The 25,554-nt window shown below is 45.8% G+C and overlaps 1 protein-coding gene across 1 annotated transcript in view; it reads right to left on the bottom strand.

Annotated features, from left to right (window-relative positions):
* LOC116983875 (differentially expressed in FDCP 6 homolog) overlaps nucleotides 1-25,554 on the bottom strand; it is a 35,901-nt gene that overhangs the window by 6,778 nt on the left and 3,569 nt on the right. The window contains exons 2-10 of the mRNA XM_033037761.1: nucleotides 22,171-22,311; nucleotides 20,754-20,936; nucleotides 18,544-18,774; nucleotides 9,196-9,342; nucleotides 6,056-6,164; nucleotides 4,957-5,138; nucleotides 3,565-3,672; nucleotides 1,433-1,599; nucleotides 256-433 (exon numbers count right to left, since the gene is read on the bottom strand). Coding sequence (XP_032893652.1) covers nucleotides 256-433; nucleotides 1,433-1,599; nucleotides 3,565-3,672; nucleotides 4,957-5,138; nucleotides 6,056-6,164; nucleotides 9,196-9,342; nucleotides 18,544-18,774; nucleotides 20,754-20,936; nucleotides 22,171-22,311 — 1,446 coding nt within the window. The remainder of the gene's footprint in view (nucleotides 1-255; nucleotides 434-1,432; nucleotides 1,600-3,564; nucleotides 3,673-4,956; nucleotides 5,139-6,055; nucleotides 6,165-9,195; nucleotides 9,343-18,543; nucleotides 18,775-20,753; nucleotides 20,937-22,170; nucleotides 22,312-25,554) is intronic.

Here is a 25,554-nt window from a genome sequence, read left to right as displayed (position 1 = left end):
TGCTCACAATACTCCAAATTCGTTGGGATTAAATTCCATCTGCCAATGCTCTGCCCATCTTTCCATCTGATCCAGATCCTGTTGCAGCTTTTGACAACCTTCTTCACTATCCACAGCACCACCAACTTTATCCACCCTCCTTGTTGTGTCCTCACAGATGTCAAACTCGAGTTCCCTTTCACACTACTATGGTGACTTGGCGAGTGTTACAGGGGCTAAGATCTATGCGTGGTGTGGCTGGGAGGGGTTACTCACAGCCAGATCCTGCTTGTGATGCCGACGGTCCTTCCTCAGCTCATCCACTGCTTGCTGCAGAGCTTGTGCCTCGTGGGTCATCTGCTGCCGCTCCTCCTGCCAGAGCAGAGGGTTGAGATCCTGCTCCGACTTCAGACTCATTAGCTCCCTCAGCTTCTCCTCCTCCTCCTGCAGCAGCCTGAAAGCAAGAGTGACAAAAGGGGAGTTCTAAAGGGCTGCTTTGCTGCCTGGAACCATTTGACTGTGGGCAACTTTACAGCAAAGTATAGTGAGGAAGGAGGAGATGAAAGCAGCAAGGAAACTGGCACCTCTCACAAACTCAATTCTTCCCAAAGCCCTCTTCAGCCTTTGAAAGCACTGCAATGCAGGAAATACAGCAGGAGTTTGGTTATTTTCCATGAATATGAAAGTGAAAACCAACCAAATAACTTGCTGTCCCTCCCGGTGGGGAGATACATACTGTCTGGGAAACATTGAAGGAGTAATTGTCATTATTATGACCACCAATTCCATACCAACCATCAAACATCTACCAAACTGCCAATTAACCACCTCAACAATCAGCACCTCTTTGGGATGTGGGAGCATCCGGAGGAAACCCACCTGGCCACAGGGAGGACTTGCAAACCCCTCACAGACAGCACTGCAGCCAAGTGTTGTGGATGTGGCAGAAATCTCGTGCCCGAGGGGAAATGGGAGAACCTGGACACTAAAGTAGGACTTGGAGGAGATTTTAAACCGGCTGTGAGAAAGTGTCAAGCAAAGGCTCACAGTGGCACAGCGGTGGAGCTGCCGCAGGAGACCCGGGTTCAGTCCTGACTATAGATATTTATATAGAGCTTGTACGTTCTCCCAGTCACCACGTGGGTTTTCTCCAGGTGCTCAGGTTTCCTCCCACATTCCAAAGACCTATAGATTTGTAGGTTAATTGGCTTTAGTTTAAAAAAAAGTAAATTGTCCCTAGTGTGTAGGATAGTGTCAGTGTACAGGTTGAACGCTGGTCGCCACAAACTCGATGGGCTGAAGGGCCTTTTAGCGAGCTGTATCCCTTTCGTCTGAGGAATGGGTTATTTTACCACTGATCTCCCATGAAGATGCCAGGAAGCTCTTGCCTGCATTACAGAGGTGCAAGCAGTTCAGTGCTTCTATCCTAACCAGCCCATTACAATGTCCTCACCTTGCCTGTGCCGAGCGTGCCGCATGCTCGCTAGTGCGCGCCTGGATCTCCACCTCCAACGCCTGCTCCAGCCCTCGCTGCATCCGCTCCAGCTCCTGAATCCGGCGGCGTTGAAATCCTGCCTCCACCTCTTTCTGCTCCACCTCCAGTTGCAGGTGGAGGTTGTCCTTCAAGGGGAAGAGTAAGATACAGGGTCACAGACGGAATATCTCAGCAGGCACCCAATGTTCTGAGCTCGGTCTTGGGAAGAGATTAGCAGGATGGTGAAAAAGTTTCATGGAAGTTCCAAGTCACTTTGAAGAAAGGAAAAATTCCCACCAACTCCTGGGAATTTTTTTTTGCCCAAGTTTATACGATGCTGCTGAAAGCAAGATTTTGATAGTCCCTGTACCTCACTGTACTTGTGCATATGGCAATGAACTTGACTTGAATCTCAAGTGCCTAAAAGCTCAAAGTAGACGAGAAGCATAAATGATTTGGATGAAAATGTGAATGGGTTGATTAGGAAGCTTGCAGACTGCACAATATTTGGTCGAGTTGCAGACAATACTAAAGGCTGCTAAAGCACACAGCAGGATATAGACCAGCAGCAGGTATGGCAGATGGAGTTAAATCTGGAGACAAAAGTGACTGCAGATGATGGAATCCTGAGAAAAACAAAGTGCTGGAGGAACTCAGTGGGTAAAGCAGCATCTGTGGAAGGAACTGGACAGATGATGTTTCGGGTCGGGACCCTTCTTCAGTCTGATGGGATTTGGGGGGGGGGGGGTTATTTGGAATAGTGAGGTGAGGGTAAGAAGAGCCTGGCAAATGATAGGTGGATAAAGGAGGGGTGGAGGGTGATTAGCAGATGGGTGGTGCTGGATGTCATGTGATAGTGGCAATTAAGAAGGTTTCAAATCGGTACTTAAATATACAAGGAATGGAAGGATATCGATCACATACAAGCAGAAGGGATTTGTTTAATTTGGCATCATGTTTGGCACAGACACCGTGGGCTGAAAGGAATGTTCCCGTGCTGTGCTGTGCTGTACTGTTTCTGTGCATTTACCTCTTTTCTGACTATAGGCTTTACTGTTGTATTTGACCTGTAGTTATCTGGTCTAATCTTGCTGGAGATCTTAGCCTCATAACTCCAAGGCTGCATGTAATTATTCATACCGAGCAAGCGATGGTAACTCTGTCGGGACAATCACTGCCAGGGTAGGGAGAGGACATTTCCCTTGAGGCTGCTCCATTTAATACTGCCGCGCCGTTGCTCCATGTTAGATGGAGAGCAAAATCAGATGCACCCGTGGTTCTGTGCGAGTTAACAGGTTCAACTCCACACCGCGTCATGATGGTGGTGAACAATAAACAGGGAGGAGGAGACTCCATAAATATCATCGCCCTCAAGGACAAGTGGGCACAGTACATGAATGCAAAAGGAGAGAGTGAAGCGTTTGCAACCATCTTCAGGCACAGATAGCACCCCAGCCTGCCTCCTGCATGATATCAGTAAATGGGGAAGCGCTTGAGACACTCAGAGAGAGATGCAGCCCAGCGGGTCTGCACCAACCATAAACCACCCGTTTAAACTCATCCCACATTAATTCCATTTGTCATTCTCCGCACATTCTCAACTCCCCTCACCTGCAAAAGAGGTTTCCTTTAGAAACTGGTGCTGCGGTGCTGATAACCTATGCTTGATGTCTGTATTCATGTTCCTCCAGAGTAGTTAGAACACTGATGTTTATCTAACACTTAAGAATTGTCCATAAGACATTGAGTAGCACATAGGCTAGGTCCAGAGCACATCTCCCTCCTCCCTGTCTACCATACTGACAACCCCAAGGCTGGTACAGTGAGGATTAAAAACTCAGCGAATTCCAATCACCCGATCTCCATACCTGCCTCTGGATGTCCTTTCTGAGTGAGGTCTGCCTCGGCACAGCCTTTTACTGTGGGCCCATTCCCTCTGGACTCTGCATTCAGGCTGCTTTGGGTCTTGCAGGAAATGCAAACCCCAGGCCTAACCCCAGCCCTAGTCCCAACCATCCCCATCACCAAGCCTAGATGTGGGCCAATACCAGGTCCATACCTAGACTCGAGCTCGTGTTCAACTACAGGCCAGGCCTTCCGTTAGTTCTTACCTCCTGAGCCTGGTGTAGCTGCTTCTGCAGCACCTGCTCCATCTCTTCCTGCTGCTCCGTCCAATGGAACTCCTTGTTGTGCCAAATGGCCTGAGCATCTTCCTGGGCCTAGGAGTCCAACAAGAAGGGGTAGTCATGTGGAGCGGCTAATGATGTGTGAACCGAGGACCATCAGGACTGTCTCAGAGACAGCTGGCCCAGTAGTCATGGCAACGGGATGAGACCATTTCTACAATTGGACTTCTTCACACAGAGGGGAGTCCGTATTGGAACGAGCTGCCACAGGAAGCTGCAGAAGCGGATACAATTGTGACTTTTAAAAGACATTTGGACCGATATATGGTTAGGTTGGGTTTAAGAGGCCTTAGGTCCAAATGCAGGCAGATGGAACTAACCCAGAAGAAGAACTTGGTCAACACGTTAAAGTTCGGCTGAAGGGCCTTTTTCTATGCTGAAGAATTCCATGACTCTATGGCCTGTAGATGTTGCAATATTTGGTATAATTCTTTGGTGGAAAGTCTTTGTCAGGCTGATGTAGGATTTGCCTGATGGTCCATGGTATCACGTTCCCCTTCCAGTCGGTGTCAGTTCACTGGACCAGGTATTGTTTAAAGTGTAGGAAGATCATCGCCTAACTTGGCTTCCCTCCCCAACTCTAATTGGATGGTGCCTGACCGCTCAAAGGTGAGGTAGAGGGGAAGGGGCAGTGGGAGAGACTGGAGGGATCTCTCCCACCCTCCTTCATAGTGCCACTCACAGTACAATACCTTGGCCCTCATTTCAGGCAATGTAGCATACAAGGATGGCGGGAATCCTGTTCCAAGGACATTACTGCATGATGTGGCCAGGATACCCTGATAACTTGGGATGGCACAGAGAGGCAACAAATGTGGAGGCAGAGGACGTAGAGGGCATGGCGAGGGGCACTTACTGAAAGTGTGCTGGAGATCGGTGAAGGTGAGAGAAGGTGGATGAAGTGGAGAGATCACAGGGTTGGGGGAACAGTGGGATAAAATCAGGGTATGTTTGCTCTCATATACATGTGTGCACACAGATAAATACATACAGGTACGCACACGCCCCTCAGTTGGGTTGAATACTGTGCACGGTCTAATATGGGTGTAACCTGTACAGTCCTGGGATCTCACTCACCAGCTTGTATTACAAACAGGCGACTTGCTGCCTCGAGCCAGTGCACCAGTTTGCCACTGAGTACGTACGCGTGAGTATTCTCACGGCCCTGCCCAGCTTTTTCCCCCAATGTGCGATCCAGCCTAATGCATCCCAGTTCCCCCCATCCCTCCCCCAGTCCTGAGCTTAGACCAGGGGTCTCCACGCAGACGCAGGAGAGGGTGGCGGGGGTTACCAGGACACGCAGGGAAGCCCACGTACCTGTCTGAGCTTCTCTAGCTCCTGCAGCTGCTTTTGCTTCTCCTGCTGCAACACCGCCAGGCATTGCTCCTCCTCCTCCCTCCTCTGTGCTGCTTGCTGTCGGTGTTCCCGCCGCCGGGCCTTCTGCTCCCTGTGCAGAGGCGGCTTGTTCTCTGCCTGAAGCCCAATGGCTATGGTGATACCTGCACAGAGAATAGCATTCACCACACTGAGAGACGTGCTGTTCCCTCTTCCGTCATCCAGTGCCTATGCCTAAGCAATGGATCACGACGTTTCTTTCCCAAATCCCAAGCTCCCGGAGGGAAGCGGGCCCCGCGGGGAGGTGTCTTGGATTCAGGTTTCATCGCGAGCAGGGGTGGACACATCACACAGGATGCGTTGCCTCAATGCGCCCCAGATCCTCCCACAACATCTCCTCAACCCCCGACTTCCACCACATCGACAAGATCAGGGCAACAGATGTGTGCAACTCCACCACCTACAGATTCCCCTCCAAGTCACACACCATCCTGGTCTTGGATGTACATCGCCGGTCCGCCCTCATCGACAGCATTGTGGAAGCACCTCCACCAGAAACCCTGCGGGTGTACAAAGAGGCCGCTCACCAGCACCTCCAGGGGTAATTCAGGTTGAGCAATAAAGGCTGGTCGAACTATTGCAACATCATCTCAGACATGCATAAAAGTCTTACCAACTTTAGGTGGAACACATATGTATACACGCATGTGTGGTCATGCACACGAGCCAGCTAACACACATGCCTGCTAACACACACGCAATCATACACATGCTCAAATGCAGATAGACACAAAGATGCATACTTGCGCACACATTCACATGTACTTGCATGCAGAAACACATGCATATACACAATAATGGCTTAGTAGTAGGATATGTGCCAAACACAGGAAAATGGGGCCAGCTTAGGTAGACATCTTGATATGCATGGATGAGTTGGGCCGAGGGGCCTGTTTCCGTGTTGTATCTCTGAGACAAACAAGTCCATACATTGCCAGGAATTGCAGAAACAAACCCTACCCCCAGCTTCGTGCAGAAGCTGCCCAAAGGCAAGAGGGACAGGAGGGCGAAGATTACTTACTCTCCATCCACTCCTGCCGACGCTTGGTGTCAGATGCACTCAGCTCGTACGCTCGATTCGCAGTCTTGATGCAGAACAAACAGCGCTTGCCGTCCTTGTCCTGGAGCGCCTGTGGGCCGGTAACAAACTCAGAGTAAGGGCCTGACCCGAGAGCAGGTGGGAGAAGGCAGGGAACACGTCACAGACGAGAAAGCACGAGCATAAAGTGAAGATGAGGCAACAGAGAATGGACAGCAAAGCGGAGAAGAGAGAGGGTATGGAACAGAGAAAATAAATCGAGTGAGAGGTGGGCAGAGGAGACAGTAAACAGTAGACAATAGTGTACAGAAAGCATGTAGCAGAGGGAAGATGGTGTATAGGAAAGAACCGAGGGTACAGACAGGATAGCAGTGAGCTGAGAGTCCGAAGGCAGCTTATAGGAGTGAGAGAGAGAGAGCGAGAGAGAGCGAGCGCAGATTTAGTCACAAAAGACTTCCACCCACTCGACCATACCAAGGTGTGAATCAATAGTAAGCCCACACCCTAGACCTGTGCCCTGGCACAATGCAGTGATGGACATGGATCCCAGTGGTCTATCCTTTCTAATATAGTGGAAGCCCTGCCCTGGGGCAGTGCCAGACATCGTGGCAGACTCACATCACCCTGTAATGGATATCTGTAATACAGTGACAGGTCCATATCACCCCATAATAAACATCTGTAATATAGTCGCATCACATGATATAAGCCTGTAATAGCGACAGGTCCCTACTACATAGTAATGTATATTTGGAATAATGACATACCACCCTGTAATATACACCTGTAATGGTGACCGACTCGTATCATCCTTCCCACCCTGCAGTGATCGCGCTCATGAGCATTGGCTTTTCTACATCAACTCCTAAACAAATACAGGGAGCTGCACCAACTACCATCTGTGGGCTTTGTTGGCCTCACCAAAGCCTTCAACTCTGTCAAAGGAGCAGCATCCTTCCCAACCTTCCCTCCGGAGCCCTGGGAATCCCTTGATCCTTACAATTGAAAGAGAGCATTTGGGATGAGAACGAGATCTAGTCCATCCACTGAAGAAACACAGAAACCCAATGTAAGCAGCGGAAGGAGCAACCATGTTCCTCTCCCCCCCCCCCCATCCCCTCTGGTGCTTCCTGCCCCCTCTGTGGAAGAGCCCAAGGAGTTGGGAAGATGGGTCCCACTGGCCTCAGCCACCTCAGAATCTATAAATCCAGTGAAAGCAAGTCATCCTCACTGAGGGAGTGCCTTAGAAGTACAAGAGCTTGATTAACTCGTGACCCTGACCTATATTTTGTAACACAGACAGAGTAGTGTCCCCTGCACTGTACACTCTAATACAGTGACAGACTGATATCCTGACAGTGAACACTAATACAGTGCAGACCAGGGTCACCTGCACTGGACAGTGTAATGCAGTGACAGGCCAATGTCCCCTGCTCTGTACATCGTAATACTGACAGACCAGTAATCCCGACTGTGTAGAGTGTAATACAGTGACAGACCAGTGTGGACCCTACACTGTATGAAGAGACAGAACTATGAATCCAGAGTTGTACCCTATGCTAATACAGTGACAGACCTGATCCCCAGAGTGCATGTTGTGCTCCAGTATAACTAATGTAGTACAACAATAACCTCCCTAATCCAGTACGCCTGGTGTAATACGACAGACATGTGCCCCAGTAACATATCCCAGTGCAATAGTGTAAACACAACCCCAGTACTGTACTCTAGTAGAGCTCAATGACATGCTTGTGCCACTAGTTCTGTTCACTGATACCATACAGCGAGAGGTCTGTGTCCAACAGAGCTCGACTTTGCTATAATCCTGCGATAGATAGACTGTGCCTGCTGTAATACAGTGACAGACTACTGTCTGCAATACTGTACTTATTACAGCATATCCACAGCACTGTAGCCAAGTGTAATATAATGACAGACCTCTGCCCCAGACCTGTACCTCGTGTTCTCGATTGACAGGACTGTGGCCATAGAGCTGTACCTCCTTGAGCTGGATTGATTGTAATCATGTATTGTCTTTCTGCTCACTGGTGAGCATACAACAAAAGCTTTTCACTGCACCTTGGTACACGTGACAATAATCTAAACTGAACTATAACAGAGTTACAGACCAGTTCCATCCCTCGTATACTTATATAACAGACTCACAGAACGCTGTCCCAAAATTGTACCCCATGCAATACCGTGAGATTAGTAGTGCGCAGTCTATACCTTGTGTAATCAGGGGCCTCCCAGTGGTGTATCCATGTGTAATGGTAGACATGTGCCCTCAATACAGCACCTTCCTGTGACATCTGCTGGCCGATGCCTCACAATATAAAACTAACCAATATTTGTACCCTCTATCTTCTATCCAATAATGAATCCCTAATCAGTGACAGTATTTCACCTCAATATTGCACTATGGTATTGTTTAATCATTTCAGGTGAGGCAACTCATTGAAGGCCTTTTGAAAGACCAAATACACTGCACCAACTGGCCTTCCCCTTATCTATTGAGCCAATTACAACATCATAAGCCTATGACAATTTGTCCACCAAGACAGCTACATCGTGCTTCATGCCGACTCTGCCCATTCCTATCATTCTTTTCCATTGCCCTGTCACTAATAACCAATGTCAGGCGGCCTGGTCTGTGGTTCTCTGTGGTTCTCTGTGCCCCCTCTCCCTCTTTCTTAAATAGTAGGTCACATTTGCTACCCTCTGCCATTTGCCAAACATTCCACGATCTCTGGAATTCTGGAAGACAACCTCCAGAGTATCCACTATCTCCATCACCACTTCCTTCAAAACCTTCGCATACAGATCCTAGGTCTTTTACGCTTTTCAGTCCCATCAAATTCTCCAAGGTTAATTTAATTCAGCTCGTCGTTCAATCTACTTCTTTCAGACACTTGTGCCTTATTTATGAAAACTATACCCCAGCGCTGTCGAGTCACAGACCCACTGCCCATTAGATACAACTCCTCAGTATTGAACAGCGACAGACTCACGGGTCATTAGAGTTGCTCCCCCAGTGTTTGACAGAGACAGAGCGTCTCTTCCTAGACTAAGCTTATGCTTGATGTAATGGTGTATTTTACACCCCCCGACCCACACTTCACCTCAACCACGGTGTCCTTATCGAGCTGAATTTCCCCCTTCTCCTCCTTGAGGTCCTCATTGACATAGTACAAGATGGTGCAAGCCTTCAGCACAAACCAGCGCTCAATCCAGTTCCGCCGAACAATTCCTTTTTTCCACATGTAGCCCTGGAGAAAGAAACAGACGGAAATCAAGGTGCTGTCCAGCAATTTGGGTTGGGGGGGGGGGGGGGGGGGGAGAGAGAGGTGGGGGAGCAAATTGTGGGTGAAGATTGAGGCACCTCCCTCCAATAGTGGTGTAGTACCCACCACTATTACAAACTGATGTGTAAGAAGTAATTCTTACATATTACACACCAGGAAGCCATTCAGTCTTGACACAGGATAAACATAGCTAGCATAGAAACAGGCAGGTCCTGGGGCCCAATGCCCATGTCAACCAAGATGTCTATTTGAGCTAGCCTCATTTGCCTGCGTTTGGCCCACATCCTTCTAAACCTTTCGATTCACACAGTCTCCCAGGGAAGAAATCCCATCAGTCCTGTTCCTCCTTCTCATTTCTCTGCTTCCTTGCAATATATTTTCTCTCACTGGCTCATCGATGATCCCCACGGCCTTGGATTATTTTCTTAACCACCTGCAAAAAGGTGTAATAAACCTACCCGCACATCTTAGAGATGTGGGAGGAAACCAAAGCACCCAAGTGGTCAGAGGGAGAACGTGCAAGCTCCACAGAGGCAGCACCCAGTCAGAACTGAACCCTGATTGCAACCATTTCTGCAGATCCCAGTCCACGGACACTGATCCCAGGGATTCTGACACAATTCCCACACAACAGGGAAGATGCGGTAGCTATGGAAAGAGTGCAGAAGTGATTCACCTGGAATGGAAGGGCCTAGTTACAAGGAGAAATTGGCTATGCTAAATTTAATCTCACTGGGAATTAGGAGGCTGAGGGGTGAATTTACAAAATGATGTAGAGAGGATAAACAGTCTGAATCTTTCCCCCAGGGCAGGGAAGTCTAGAAGTAAAGGGCACAGGGTTAGGGTAAGAAAGGAGAAATTTAAAAGAAATCTGAGGTGTAAATGTTTTACACAAAGGATGGTGGGTATCTACAACGAGCTGCCAGAGAAGGTGAAGGAGACAGACACAACTACCTAATTTGAAAGGTATGTTGACAGGTAATGAATAGAAAAGGCATAGAGAGATAAAGGTGCAATATAGGCAAATGAGATCAATGAGATTGGTCAAAAGTGCTGTATGATTCTTTGATTTACTGCACAAAGCTTGCGATAGGTCACAGGCTTATGATGTTGTAATTGGCTCAATAGATAAGGGGAAGGCCAGTTGGTGCAGTGCATTTGGTCTTTCATAAGGCCTTCAATGAGTTGCCTCATCTGAAATGATTAAACAAATACCATAGTGCAATATTGAGATGAAATACTGTCACTGATTAGGGATTCATTATTGGATAGAAGATAGAGGGTACAAATATTGGTCAGTTTTATATTGGGAGGCATTGGCCAGCAGATGTCACAGGAAGGTGCTGTATTGAGGGCACATGTCTGCCATTACACATGGCCACATCACTAGGAGGCCCCTGATTACACAAGGTATAGACTGCGCACCACTAATCTCACTGTATTGCATGGGGTACAATTTTGGGACAGCATTCTGTGAGTCTGTTATATAAGCATACGAGGGATGGAACTGGTCTTTCCTTGACCCCTTTGGAATGACTGTAATGGTTTAAGACAACAGCTCACATCACCTTCTCAAAGGCAATTGAAGCAATAAAAACAGTTTGGTACATTAGTCCAACGTCCTGAAAAGTCAATAAATTTAAAAAGAAATAGAAGATGTAAGTGTTAATATAAATTAGGAAATTAATTAAAAGATTTGCCAGTAAAAAAAAAAAGTGGTGAGCAGTTCAAGAAATAATTCATAAGAAATGCACTCTATGAGAAAAACTGGCTAACTGGATTAGATTAAAATAATTTAAATGGTGACAGTGAGAGTTACAAGATGGAGGATCTTACAGGAAGTTACAGGAAATAGCGAATGATCAAAAACATTGATAGGGAGAGAGAAAAGGAAATTTGCAAGATGTACAAAAATGATTTGTAAGTGTTTCATCAACTATATAAAATAGATAGCAGCAACAATAATACTAACGTTACATATAGAGGAAATGATAGGAAAAATGAATGGCAGGGAATAACAACGTCTCAGGGTTTAAAAAAAGTATAGTGTAACAATATGCTTGGCAAAATGGAGGGGGAAGAAGAAATTGGAGAAGTTCAGAAGAAATTAAAAGGACGAAAACACACAAATTCCCTGGACTTGGTTACTATTTTCATCCTCCTCGCCCCCACCGGACACATCTTCTAATCAACCCCCTCTCATCTGGATACACCTCCTGTCAGCCCCTGCCTCATCTCTTCCCCTCACCTCTCTCTATCTCCCAGCTATCTCCTCTTTACTCCATCACTCTGAAGAAGGGTCCCAAACCGATACATCTTCAGCCCATTTTCCTCCATGATGCTCTGACCTGTAGAGTTCCCTTGTTTTTTTCACTCAAATTTCCCTGGATCTCCTGACTCCATCCCAGGGAGAATCTGAATAATCTGAATCAGAAAGAATCAGAGTCTGAAGAAGGATCTCGAACCGAAAAGTCACCTATTCCTTTTTCCCCAGTGGCTCAGTAACTCAGTGGCTGCCTGACCCACTGAGTTACTCCAGCTTTTTGTATCTCTCTCCAGGGTTCTATAAGATGTGTTTGCAAATCTGGTGGCTACATTCTTGATGGCCTTCCAAATTCCTTGGATTCACAATAATTCTTCCAAATTGGGAGGTAATACATTTGATGGCACTAGTTGAGGAAGGAGAGAAAAGCAGAACGGCAGAGCTGACGGAAGTGACATTTGTTGTCAGTAAAATGCTGAAATTCATTTTTAAGGGCCTGCTTACAAGGCACTTGGAAATTCAAATTATGTCTAAGCAAAGTCAGCTTGTTTTTATTCCTCATTTTACACTTTATTCCAACATGAATAAAGATAGTTTAGCCCATAGAGTCTATGTCAACTCCTATCAGTCCCTCTCCCCCTCCTGAACCCCTGTAAGTTATTCTCTCTCTCTCCCTACTGATATTCCCACCACACACACTCACACTGGGGCCAATTAGCCATCCCGAACGTCTTTGGGATGAGGAAGGAAACCAAAGCACTCAGTGGAAACCCATATGGCCACAGGGAGAACGTGCAAACTCCTCACAGACAGCAACCGATGTCAGCATCGAATCCCGGTTGCTGGAGCTGTAAGGTCAGCACATCTAGTACCGGCTCTGCTAGATGTGCTGACCTTTTTAAAGGGAGCAATTTGCTTTTACAAATATAATAGGGTTTTTTTTTTAAAGAAGTTTTGTCTTTTTTTCCTTTTAACATACTAGCAAATGATTGTAATGGAGAGAACTTGGTCGATGCTTCATGGCAGAAAGTAAATATGCAGGTAGAGCAAATGACCAGGAAGATTAACAACACTCTGGCCTTTCATGCCAGGGATTGTAGTACAAGGGAAATGTTGCTGTGATTGACAGTGCTCTAGTAATACATCCTTTAACGCAGTATGCGCAGTTTGGCCTCCATAACCTAAAGCAGGATATCCTGGCCAGTGGAACATTGAAACAGAATCATGATGCATGGGAACAGGCCATTCCGTCCATCGTGTTTGTGCTGGCTACCTACACCAATCCCATTTTCCAGGAAATTGGCCAATAACCATTGCTGCCACAGCATTTCATGCTTATATAGACACTTCAATGTTCTTCCTCAAATTTCCTCAATGAATCTCATACCCCTTCTAGTGTCTGCTGGTCTGAGACACCTCTACTAAGGAGAAAGGTTTCTCGCTACATATAGTATCTATCCCCCCCTAATTTTGAACATCTCATTCTGGTCAGCCCTCAGCTTCTTCCACTGGAAAATAAATCTGGCGTATCCAGTCTCTACTCCATCCCAGGCAACATCCTATGAATCTCCTCTGCACCATCTCCAGCACCATCATGTCTTTCCTCTAGTGTGGCGACCAGAAAAGCACACAATACTCCAGAGACTCTTTGGATAAAGAGAAGAAATTGTAAGCTGAGTCTACACAACCTTGGCATTTATACGAAGTACAAGTGACCTGTAAAACCAGGAGTGTGTTTGAGGATAAATGCCATGAGGTTGTGCTTCAAGTTGTGGAGTCCAGCTGTAGAGGATGCCTCCTCTTGTGTGAGATCCAAACCCATCAAACACCACCCATTTACACGAATCCTGTTTTATTCCCCTCACATCCCCGTCATGTCCCCCCAGAATCTACCATCCACATCACACGCTAGGGGCAAGTTAGTTACCAATTAACCTACCAACCTGCACACCTTTGGGATGTGGGAGGACACTGGATCACCCAGAAGAAACTCATGGATTCACAGGTAAACTCCACATAGACAGCAACCGACGTCAGAATCAAACCAGAGTCTTTGGCGATACATGATTTCTGTTTTATTTGCCGTGCCATTAGTCCGCTCTTAAATCCGTTGAGATTCATTTCTCCTTCTCCCCCCAAACAGATTCCGCTTGAGCCACTGAGTTCTTCCAACAGTTTGCTTTCTGCTCCAAATTCCAGTCTCTTGTGTATCTCAGCATCCACGCTGTCATTCCCTCCCCCCTCATCAGAATCTTCCCTGCTTCATTAAGATCATCTATACTCCAATGAATACAAGCCCAACCTACTCTAATGTAGAACTAGTGTAAACGGGTGGTTGATGGACAGCGTGGACTTGGTGGGCCGATGGGCCTGCATCTCCAAGACTAAAACCAAAAAAAACTCTATTACTCCATATGGCAATCCCATCAGCCCTGGAATCAACCTCATGAACCTTGATTGCATTTCCTCTAATGTAAGCACAACCTTAAATACAGAGACCAAAACTATACGTGGTAATCCAGATGCATTTTCACAATATTTTGTAGAATAATTTGCACTTTCATCCTTCATTCCAAAGTAAACAACCACACTGCTTCACGCATAGTACTCTATCTCACCTTATCTCTACTCTGGCCTGCAGCTCCACTTCCAGCTCATGTATAATGGCTAACAGAACCACTACAAGGACACCCAAACCAACACAGTTGTAACTGGAGATTAGCAGTGCACTTTCCCCAGCCGACAGTCTTTACCACAATGGACTGCAGAACAAAACGACCCTTCAGTAGTCAACCTGCTAGAAGTATATAAAGCGTTGAGAGGCATAGATCGGGGAGCTAATCACAATCAGTCTTTGCCCTAAAATGGAAAAGTTAAATACTAGAGGGCATTTCTAGTAAAGCTGTACTGTTTGATAAACATCTTCACTAGTCACAATACCACCCACTTTAGTGTCATCTGCAAACTTACTAATAACATCTTCTACATTCTCATTAAAATTATTGATGCAAACCACAAATAGCATTGAGTCCAGCATCAAGCCCTGAGGCACACAACGTCACAGGCCTCCAGTCCGAAAAACAACCTTCCACCATCACCCTCTGCTTCCTTTCATGAAGCCAATTCTCCGTCCATTTGGTTGGATCTCCCTGGATCTCATGCGATCTAACCTATCAGAGCAGCATATCAAATGCCGAGCAAAATTGCATATAAACAATATCTATGGATTTGTTTGACAGTCGTAGGAAATTAGTTGTTCCTGAACCTGGTGGTGTGGAACGTCAGGCTTCTGTACCTCCTGCCTGAATGTGGCAATGGGGAGGGAACCTGACCAGGATGGTGGTGATCTAAGGTGAGAGGGGGAAACGTTCAGATGTGCAAGGCAAGTTCATTTATGCAGTGGTAGGTCCCTGGAATGTACTGCCAGGGCAGCTGAATAGAAGCAGATAGCAATATTTAAGAGGCATTTAGATACAGTGTATTCAGAAAGTATTCACTTTTTCTGCATTTTGTTATGTTACAGCCTTATTTTAAAATTGATTAAATTCTTTTTTTTAATCATCAATCTACACACAAATACCCCAGAATGAAGAAGCGCAAACAGGTGTTTAGAAATTTTTGCAAAGTAATTAAAAAGAAATAACTGAAATATCACATTTACATAAGTATTCGGACCCTTTGATATGAAGCCCAAAATTGAGCTTTGGTGCATCCTGTTTCCATTGATTATCCTTGAGATGTTTCTACAACTTGATTGGAGTCCACCAGTGGTAAATTAAATTGATTTGACATGATTTGGAAAGGCACACACCTGGCTATATAAGGTCCCACAGTTGACAGTGCGTGTCAGAGCAAAAACCAAGCCATGAAGACAAAGGAATTGTTCGTAGACCTCCGAGACAGGATTGTGTCGAGACACAGATCTGGGGAAGGGTATAAAACAATTTCTGCCGCATTGCAGGTCCCAAAGAGTACAGTGGCCTCCGTCATTCTTAAATGGAAGAACTTTGGAACCACCAGGACTCTTCAAAGAACTGGCCGCCCGGCCAAACTGAGCAATCGTGGGAGAAGGCCGTTGGTCAGGGAGGTGACCAAGAACCTGATGGACACTCTGACAGAGCTCCAGAGTTCCTCTGTGGAGATGGGAGAACCTTCCAGAAGGACAACTATATCTGCAGCACTCCACCAATCAGGCCTTTATGGTAGAGTGGACAGACAGAAGCCATTCCTCAGTAAAAGGCACATGGCGGCCCGCTTGGAGTTTGCCAAAAGGCACCTAAAGGACTCTCAGACCATCAGAAACAAGATTCATTGGTCTGATGAAACCAAGATTGAACTATTTAGCCTGAATGCCAAGCATCACATCTGGAGGAAACCAGGCACCGCTCATCACCTGGCCAATACCATACCTACGGCAAAGCATGGTGATGGCAGTATCATGCTGTGGGGATGTTTTTCAGCGGCAGGAACTGGGAGACTAGTCAGGATCGAGGGAAAGATGAACGGAGCAAAGTACAGAGAAATCCTTGATGAAAACCTGCTCCAGAGCGTTCTGGATCTCAGACTGGGGCAGAGGTTTGCCTTCCAATATGACAACAACCCTAAGCACACAGCCAAGACAACGCAGGAGTGGCTTTGTGACAAGTCTGTGAATGTCCTTGAGTGGCCCATCCAGAGCCCGGACTTGAACCCGATCGAACATCTCTGGAGCGACCTGAAAATAGCTGTGCATGGATGCTCCCCATCCAACCTGACAGAGCTTGAGAGGATCTGCAGAGAAGAATGGGAGAAACTACTCAAATACAGGTGTGCCAAGCTTGTAGCATCATAGCAAAGAAGACTTGAGGCTGTATTCGCTGCCAAAGGTGCCTCAACAAAGTACTGAGTAAGGGGTCTGAATATTTATGTAAATGTGATATTTCAGATTTCTTTTTAATTAATTTGCAAAGATTTCTAGACACCCGTTTCCCCTTTTTTATTATGGGGTATTGTGTGTAGATTGCTGATAAAATAAATAAAGAATTGAATCCATTTTAGAATAAAGCTGTAACGTAACAAAATGTGGAGAAAGTGAGGGGGTCTGAATACTTTCTGAATGCACTGCAAGCACATGAACAGACAGGTTATGGAGGGATGCAGACCACATGCAGGCAGATGGGATTAGTTAGACAGGCTTCATGGTCGGCATAGACATTGTAGGGCCTGCTCCTGTGCTGCGCTGTTCTATGTTCTATGCAAATAACATAGCTGCTACGGATAGAATATAATTGCAGCTACATGATCTATGAGTGGCCAAAGATGTATATGAGACAGACTACCCGACCCAGATTCAGCCACAAACACTCTAAATGAGCGGTGCCCAATGAATGGCACACCTCGTGTGCCCTTGCACCCACACACACAGTGCCTGGCTGCACCATTTATATAAACGGCTGCACTTTCATGATTTATGCCTAAACACTGAAATTCAAATGTGCAAAAGCCTGCTATCTAATCTCTTGGCAATCTTGTTTGAAATGCGCTCTGACAAGCCCAACTTCTCCAGATACCCCACTCCTGATCTTACTGCAAAACCATTGTATAAATCACTTCTGACAGAAGGTGCCTTAATAAGAATTTAATTACTATTAATTGAAATAATTTCATAATTAATAATTCCTCAATTCCAGCAAAGTAACTGAAAGGGCAACAGGGAAACTCCACGTTAAACACTTGCTAGTACTGGCATCGTCTCAAGGACTCGAGACTCCCAGTGGATTCCATGCACTACTATAGTATTTCTCACTAAACACAGACACACAGAAACCAATGACTTCGACCTGACATTAGTATCTGTCCAAAGTCTATGCGATGAGTTTCAAATTATGCCGTCACTGAACTCACCCCAGAATAAATTCCTTCCTCATGTTCGTCTCCTTTCCTATTAAGATGAATTGGTAGCTGCTGCCACATTCTCACTGGGAGTGACAGAGGACAATGCAGGGTGGATATGGAGGCTTTGGAGATTGTGCAGAAGTTAACCAGGATGTTGCCTGGATCAGAGGGGATTAGTTATAAGGAGAGGTTGAACAAAGTTGGGTTTTTTCCCCCAGGGGCACCAGAGGCTAAGAGGTGACCTGCCAGACGTGTATAGAGTGATGAATGGCAAAGGTAGTGTAGACAGTGGGAACCTGTTTTCCCCAAGGTGAAAATGTCGAAGACTAGCGGGCATACTTCTAAGATAGTTTAACGGTGATGTGTGCGGCAATTTTTTTTTTGTACACATATTGTGGTGGGTGTCTGGAACGTGCTACCAAGTGGTGGTGATAAAAGCAGATTGTGGTGTTTTAAGAGGCTTTTAGATAGGCATATGGAATTTAGGGAACAGAGGGGTATGGATCACATGCAGGGTTCGAAGATAAGTTTAATTTAGCATCATGTTCAACATAAACATTGCCGTCCATTGTTGGCCTGTTCTACACTGATCCCGCAGTTTAGAATATCACCTGATCTCAAACAAATAATGGCATATTCTGTACATAGATCATGCTGATTGTTATTAGTTCCTTAAATTGTTCATTTCTATTTAATTGTGAAGCAAACAAAAGGCGTGTTTTTATTTGCATATCCTTGATGACTCGAAGTAAGCCCGTGGCTGAGGGAACTCTGCCGATTTATGCCCGCTGCGACCTGCTCCATATCCTGGGCTGGCCCAGGTGGAATCTGGAGCGACAGCACTGTGCCGGGAAAATGCAGTCTGGGAACCTGAACAGGTACTGGCAAAGGGGAAGCCAGACCTCCAGCATAAATACGCCGTACCAGATCAAAGGATACATTAGCCAACTTCTCTCAGATTCCATTGGAGACGATCAGGAATATACGTCACAGTTTCGGAACATCTGGTTTAGGAAATACCCACTGACCTTTTGCGCCACGTCCAACACCAACTCCTCATAAGCCGACTGGATCCCCAGAGCGAATGACTCCTTGCTGGCTGGCTTGGTCAACTTCCCCGATTCTATCATGTCCAAGAACTGCCAGACAGTGACTGCCCTCTCAAGGGTGGGGTTCTGTGTAAAATGGTCACTCAGATCCTCTTCGTGAAGCCACTCTTGTCCCGTCGCCGTGAACAACTTCCTTAACAAGTACACAACCTGAGCAGACCAAGACGGGGAAACAAAACAGATCCAGATTAAGTGGCCGAACAAAACTTCCTTCCTTCCGCCCCCCCCCCCCCCCTTCTGTTGTTGCTTGCCGAGTTCCTATGGACTTCACCAGACCTCTGCTCCCTCGCTGCCCTGACTGAGAGTCAATGGATCTTCAACCATCCCACCCATTCCCCATCTTGCGCTGAAAACTGAACATGCCCACTGCATAGTCATTGCCAATGGGTGGGAAAGGAAGAAACTGAATGAGAGAAATAAAGAATGGAACAAAGTGTTCTATAAAGAACGAGAGTAAAGAGATGAAAAGAATGAGGAAGAAAGAGAAAAAAAGAACAAAAGAAGAGAAAATATTGAAAGAAGGAAGAAGAAAAATAAGAATATAGGAAAATAAGGTCCAAATATAGCTGACCCCATCCCTTCCACTCCCAGTTCATTTAATCAATTAAAACCAAACCTTTTTTCATTTCTTTCCTAGCGGATATAATCCCAGTATGCTGACAGGAAACCCTTTCCCAACAACTCCCCATATATATGATCCCAGTATATAAAACAACTTCCCATTAAACTGTTTGAAAGTGATGCTAGTAAAGTAAACACCCCATGGACTTGCATTAATGTGATCCCAGTTTACAAAACAACCCATTGAATCCCAGTGTACATGTTCACTGGTACATTCATCATTTTCCATTTGCTCCAATGCAGCAGGTAATCCAGGTTTCCTAAACCTGCCCTGACAAAAGTGGGCAGTTGTACAGAATTGTAAACATTGCACTATTTGTTACGTCACTTTGAACCATTTTTAGATATAATGAATAAACATTTTAATGCACGAGGCTGGCACAAAGAGCAGACCATTTTAAAGTTAAACTGATACTCTTATTTTACTAAATACGCTACATTCTAAAATCAAGGGCTTCAGAAAGAATTCAGAATGACAGAGGAGGTTGTGTCACCTTGGTAACCATTTTAGGTCATCTCCACTTCAGTTGATTCCCTGGGTAGCACAGCAGGAAGTTAAAGTTTGGCAAATATCGCATTCTGTGCCAAGACATGTGATAATTTGGGTCAAACTGCAATGAGTGTGGTTAACCACTGCCCACAGAGCATGGGGTGGGAGGAGGGAGGATCTGCAAACTTCACTGGCAGTTAGCTCGATTCTGTGACTTCAAGAGAAGATATACCGTGGCAACAGATAATAATCAGATCTCTATATATATATTCCACCGAATGGAATTAACGAGTAGTGGGCTAATTCTGGCCCCAGACTCTCATGTCTGCAATTATGATTGCAATTATGATAGGACATAAATGCAAGCTGCTGGTGTCTTATAACTTGGTCCCTGGCAGATGTAGGTTATTCGGGCAATGCCAGGTTAGACAATGACAACAGAGCAAAAAGCAACTTCCAGAGGCGGACTCTATCCTCGCCTCATTCCATTGTGGGGAGAACTGAGCTGTTCCTCCATTTTGTCTTTCAACATGGGCAGCACTTCATTCTGTGGGAAACAAACTTTACTCCAGTGAATGTACCTTTCAGAGCTACATTCAGCTATATTCTGGGCCAAACATGCCTGGTGCCGGTGGCCCATAGAGTTAAAAAAAACAAGCCTGCTAAACACAAGGAAGAGCTTGTGAACTCAAGACTACACCTAGACACCATCATCTTCCTTGTACAGTAGATAACGAAGTCTATTTTTCAGTGGAAATTTACTGAATACTGGATCACAATAGTTAACCCTGTAAGCAAGTGTACGTGACTAACCTTGCTTTTTATGCTATCAAAAATGCCTTATAAATACTGCATGCTTTGAATCTGCAAAACAGTCTCTTGCGTGACTGTTCTCCTTATCTGACAAGTTCTTGCTAATAAAGAAGAAGTTAACCATCACTCACGTCTTGCGCAAATTATTCCTACCCCCCCCCCCCCCCCCCTCCCCCATTGCCACAATCCGCTGCAGCGGACCCACCTCCTCTTGTACCATGACCAGGGGATACCTGTCCTCGGACAGGAAGTTGAAAAGACACCAGAGCATGAAGGCCTCTCTCGCACCGATCAGGCTCTGGCTCTTGGAGGGCGTGTAGTTTTTACGGGCTGTCAGCGTCCAGCAGAGTTCATTGAAAGTTTCCTTGTCGTAATTACCATCTTGTGCCTGGAAAAAGTGAAACAGGACAACACGTGGAGAGAATTAGACGGTGCAAGTGTTTTACATCACGAGGGGTGGAGGCAGATTTGGCCTTTTGCTACACCAAGAATGTGTTGTGTGGTTGGAAGATATAGACTGAGGGAACACTATACTGTCAGAGGAACAATACAGTGAGAGTCTCCACTGCCCAGTACTGAGGGAGTGCTGTACAGCCCAGGTTCAGTACTGAGGTAGTGATGTACAGCCCCAGGCTCAGTACTGAGGTAGTGCTGTACAGCCCCATGTTCAGTACTAAATACTATACTGTTCCAGGTTCAGTATTGAGGGATCGTTGGGTTGTCCAGTCAGTACCGAGGGGGTTTTGAGTCCTGGAAGGTCAATACTAAGTGGATATTGCAGGATCAATGGGGCACTAGTGTGATGTGCTGCACTGCTGGAGTGTCAGTACCAGGATGGCAGGATGGCACAGCAGTAGAGTTGCTGCCTTACAGCGCCAGAGACCCGAGTTTGATCATGACTATGGGTGCTGTCTGTACAGTGTATACATTCTCACCGTGACCGCGTGGGTTTTCTCCAGGAGCTCTGGTTTCCTCCCACACTCCAAAGATGTACAGGTTTGTAGGCTAATTAGCTTCGGTGAAATTGTAATTTGTACCGAGTGTGTGTAGGATAGTGTTAGTGTGCGAGGTTCGCTGGTCACCACAGACATGGTGGGCCTCAGGGCCTATTTCCGCACTGTGTCACTAAACTAAACCAAACTAAAGATAGGCCACACTGTCACTGGACATATTCCACACTGGTGGACAGAAATGCAGTTGGCCACTGCTTCACCACTGAGAGAGCTGTGCCTTGTCAAATGTTGGGACTGAGGTCAAATTGCAGAGGACTGCTTTGTGGGCGTGGAGCACTGGTGGAGTTCAGTGCTGTAGAGTCAACACTGAGTAGCTGGAGTACTGATGAATGTTGGAGCTCACTGAATGGTAATTGCCTGGTGTGTTGCTCTTATCCAGTCACGAGGCTTTGCTGGGTTACAAAATGCCCCACTGTCACCACATTGCTACCAAGGGAATGCAATAGTTGGTCGGTTAGTCAGTTAATTGGTTACTGGGAATTGGCCCGAATGTGTAGGTGGGTGGCAGGAAATGTGAGGCATTCGTGTCAGTGGGTGGTCAGCATGGAGTGGGTGGGCTGAAGAACCTGTTTCCATGCTGTGTGACTCCAATTGAAAGCAATGACTCACTTTGTCCAGGATGTACTTGTTGAGGTAAGGCATGTAGCCTTGGCTGGAGACGGGCCCGTCATTGTCATCTCGGAAGTGATCCTCCAGGACAGTGGGGTCGTGAGGGATGTTCAGCGCCGTGTACAGGCTGTGTGACAGCACCTGCAGGAGGCAGCAGAACATTCAGTGGAGCTTCAACCTGGTCAAACAGCACACACAGTGGCTCTCACTCTTACCGCTCCCACACCCAGTCACTTTGACAGCCACACACTCTGGCCAAGGGGGTGGAGTTGGAGGAGATCAGTCGGTACCTCCATTGCCAGGCCTCATCCAAACATGCTCGGTGGACGGGGTCGATACAAATATGAGCACCCAATGCTCTAACTGTATGTCCATGTGCATGCACGACTGTATGTCACTGAACAATGAACAGTCCTTAATGATCTGTTACTGCACCATCTCCAGTTCATACAGCAGCTCCACAGATCATTACTCCACACAAATAAACAATGCTGTCATCCCAAACTGCTTTCCCCTCTTCCTCCAACTCATTACTCCATTCAAATACTCTGCACTCCATCCTCATTACACCCAGTCTGCAGGACGTTATGCCCCATTCATCACTCACTCTTCCAGCCTTGCTACCGCTCACTGTAACTCATTACTCCCCTTAATCTCCAGCCCATTATTCCACCCTCACTCCTCCACATCACTCCAATCCCCTCGCCAACATTACAACCACTCTGTACAGCTACGCACATGTACAACTTGAAGACATACACCGGCACTCCTTGATCCCTCGGCTCGACAATACTCTCCAGAACTGTGAAGATCCTACCATGGTTTGACTTCCCAAAATGCAACACCTCACACTGCATTAAACACCATTAACCATTCCTCAGCAACATTTACCCAACTGATCAACATCCTGCTGCAATTTATGATAAGCATCTTTGCTATCTTCCTCAAACATGATGAAGCACAGTCTTTTTGAGGAAGAGGTAGGTTGTTGTGATAGCAGGTGAGGTTACAATCACATCTGCCCTGGTCTTATTAAATTGATAGATCAGGTTTGAGGAGCCGAGTGGCCTACTCCTGCTCCCAATTCACAACTTTGTGTGCATTCTGAGAATGAAAACAGGGTTCAAGTGCAGCAATATAACCGAGTGACTCTTATGATGGCAGCAAGCACGAACATTGCAATCGGCATTGAAGGTAAAAGCTTGGATATAAAATATGCCCCATGTAGCGGCTGTGATTCAATAGTCACCGTGATCTGTCTGCTGGATCTTGTAGTGACTGAGAGAAGTTAACAGCAGAGGTTCAGTGAAACCATTGAACTTGTTTGATAGTGACAGACCTGCTGAGTCACCTGGAGGTAGACTTATCTAATGTACCTTCAGCAGGTGGACCTTTACCTCATTGTATATTGATGTTAATGAAACACCAGTGAAGGAATGTGCCCACTTGCTAACCCCAATGATATACTTGCATCTATCTGATTCGTTTTTTAAAGAGCTAGTTAACATGTAGATAGCTGTTTTTTTTGCATATGGAGTTATTTATTGTCCTTGGCATAAATTGGTATATTCAGTTCGATAGGTAGATGATATTTTGGCTTTGGTTTTCTTAGTTGAGCGCATATCCTAGAGTTATAGCACAAGTACTTTGTGTTTTAATTGTAATTCAAAGCATTTGCTTGGCTTTAATAAATTTGTAGGTGTGATGTGGAACCAGATGAATGGGATGATGAGCAGATGGAACTGGGGGGGCAGTGGGAGGTGGGGAGGGTATAGACAGTAGGTGATATGTTGAACCAGAAGGGGAATTGTGGCCAAAGGCTTGGGAGTGGCGGAGTGGATGGAAAAGTGTTCCAAGGGTAAAGAATCATGGATAGATGCACGTGGAACCAGGTGGAAGAGGTAATGTCTAGATAATGAGGGGGGATGGAAAAGGTGAATGAAGGGAGAGAGATCCTGAGTAGGTTGGTGGGAGTGGGAAAGGAGCACAGGGGGAGTGGGTTACCTTAAAATGGAAAATGCAATGGGGCTGGAGTCTATTCAACCAGAATACGTGGCACTGTCCTTTTATTTGTATTTATTTATATCTGGTCTCACTATGGATCTCACAAGAAGGTACAGGAATCAAAGCCAGAGGTTCCCAGTTAATACAGGGAACAGCTAATGAATTATAACAGATGATTTTTCCTATATACCTGGAGATTGGTATACGCTCCGGGTATAAAAGTTTGGTTGCTGTACCTGATGTTAATATGTTTATTGTTGTTTTTTTATTGTATTGTATGTATGTATGTATGACTGCAGGCACGAAATTTCGTTCAGACTTCGGTCTGAATGACAATAAAGGAAACCCTGTAACCCTGTAACCCCTGATGAGAAGGTTTAATACTGTTTGCAGAGAGATGACGAGAAAATGAACATAAGGAATGTGTGAATTTGAGGATGTAAATGGTACACTGGATAAAGATGAACTAATGAATGTGGTATCCAAGGAATTTGAGAAACTTTAATAAACCCCACATAAAATGTTATTGTTAAGTACGTAATATTGAGGGTAATGAAAGCTTAGTTGACAAACAGCGTACGGTCCTTCTTGGGATGACAGAAGTAACTCTTGGGGTTTCGCAGTGATCAGCGCTTGGGCCTCATGCATCAAGGATTCCGACAAGGGAACAAAATGCAATTTTTCAAAGTTTGCTGACGACACTAATGCAAGTGGGATTGTGAATCATGAGAAGGACGCAAAACAGGTTTCAAGGCAAATTGTGGAGTGGACAAACGCATGGCAGAGGCAGTATAATGTGGATAGATGTGGAAAACATTGCATATTGTTCAAATTGTGTTAGATTGGAAAGTGCTGATGTCCAAAGACTTGGGTCATAAGCAGGTCACTAAAAACCAATGTGCAGGTGCACCAGCAGTTAACACAGCAAATGGGATTCCTAGCGACAGGAAAGCTCTCTCTTTCTCTTCAGCTCATTACTGCATATTCATTTCAGCTCATTCTCTCTCTCCCCGGCTCATCACATCCTACTCCCTTATTACTCTGAACTCTCGCACACACTCTTTCTCCAGCTCAATACTCCCCATCATCTCTACCTCACTGCACCCTGCTTTCTCTCTCTTTCTCTCTAAACAAATAAGTACACAGTTTCCCAAACATTTTTCGGTATCCTTTCCCTCTCTTTCATTGTTTATTATTCTCTACTTATTTACCATCAGTATGATCAGCTTCTTGCTCACCAGCTAGCTCTCCACCATCACGCGCGCACATTACATGATAATGGAACCATCTCCATTTCATGTCTGTCCACAAGAAGCTTCCTCAACCAGCTCCTCCCACAGTTGCCATATTTGCTCAGCAGGAGGTTTACTACAAGACAAA

The sequence above is a fragment of the Amblyraja radiata genome, chromosome 19 (genome assembly GCF_010909765.2).
Source record: "Amblyraja radiata isolate CabotCenter1 chromosome 19, sAmbRad1.1.pri, whole genome shotgun sequence".
Classification (NCBI taxonomy): Eukaryota; Metazoa; Chordata; class Chondrichthyes; order Rajiformes; family Rajidae; genus Amblyraja; species Amblyraja radiata.
This window is presented reverse-complemented; position numbering and strand designations above follow the sequence as displayed.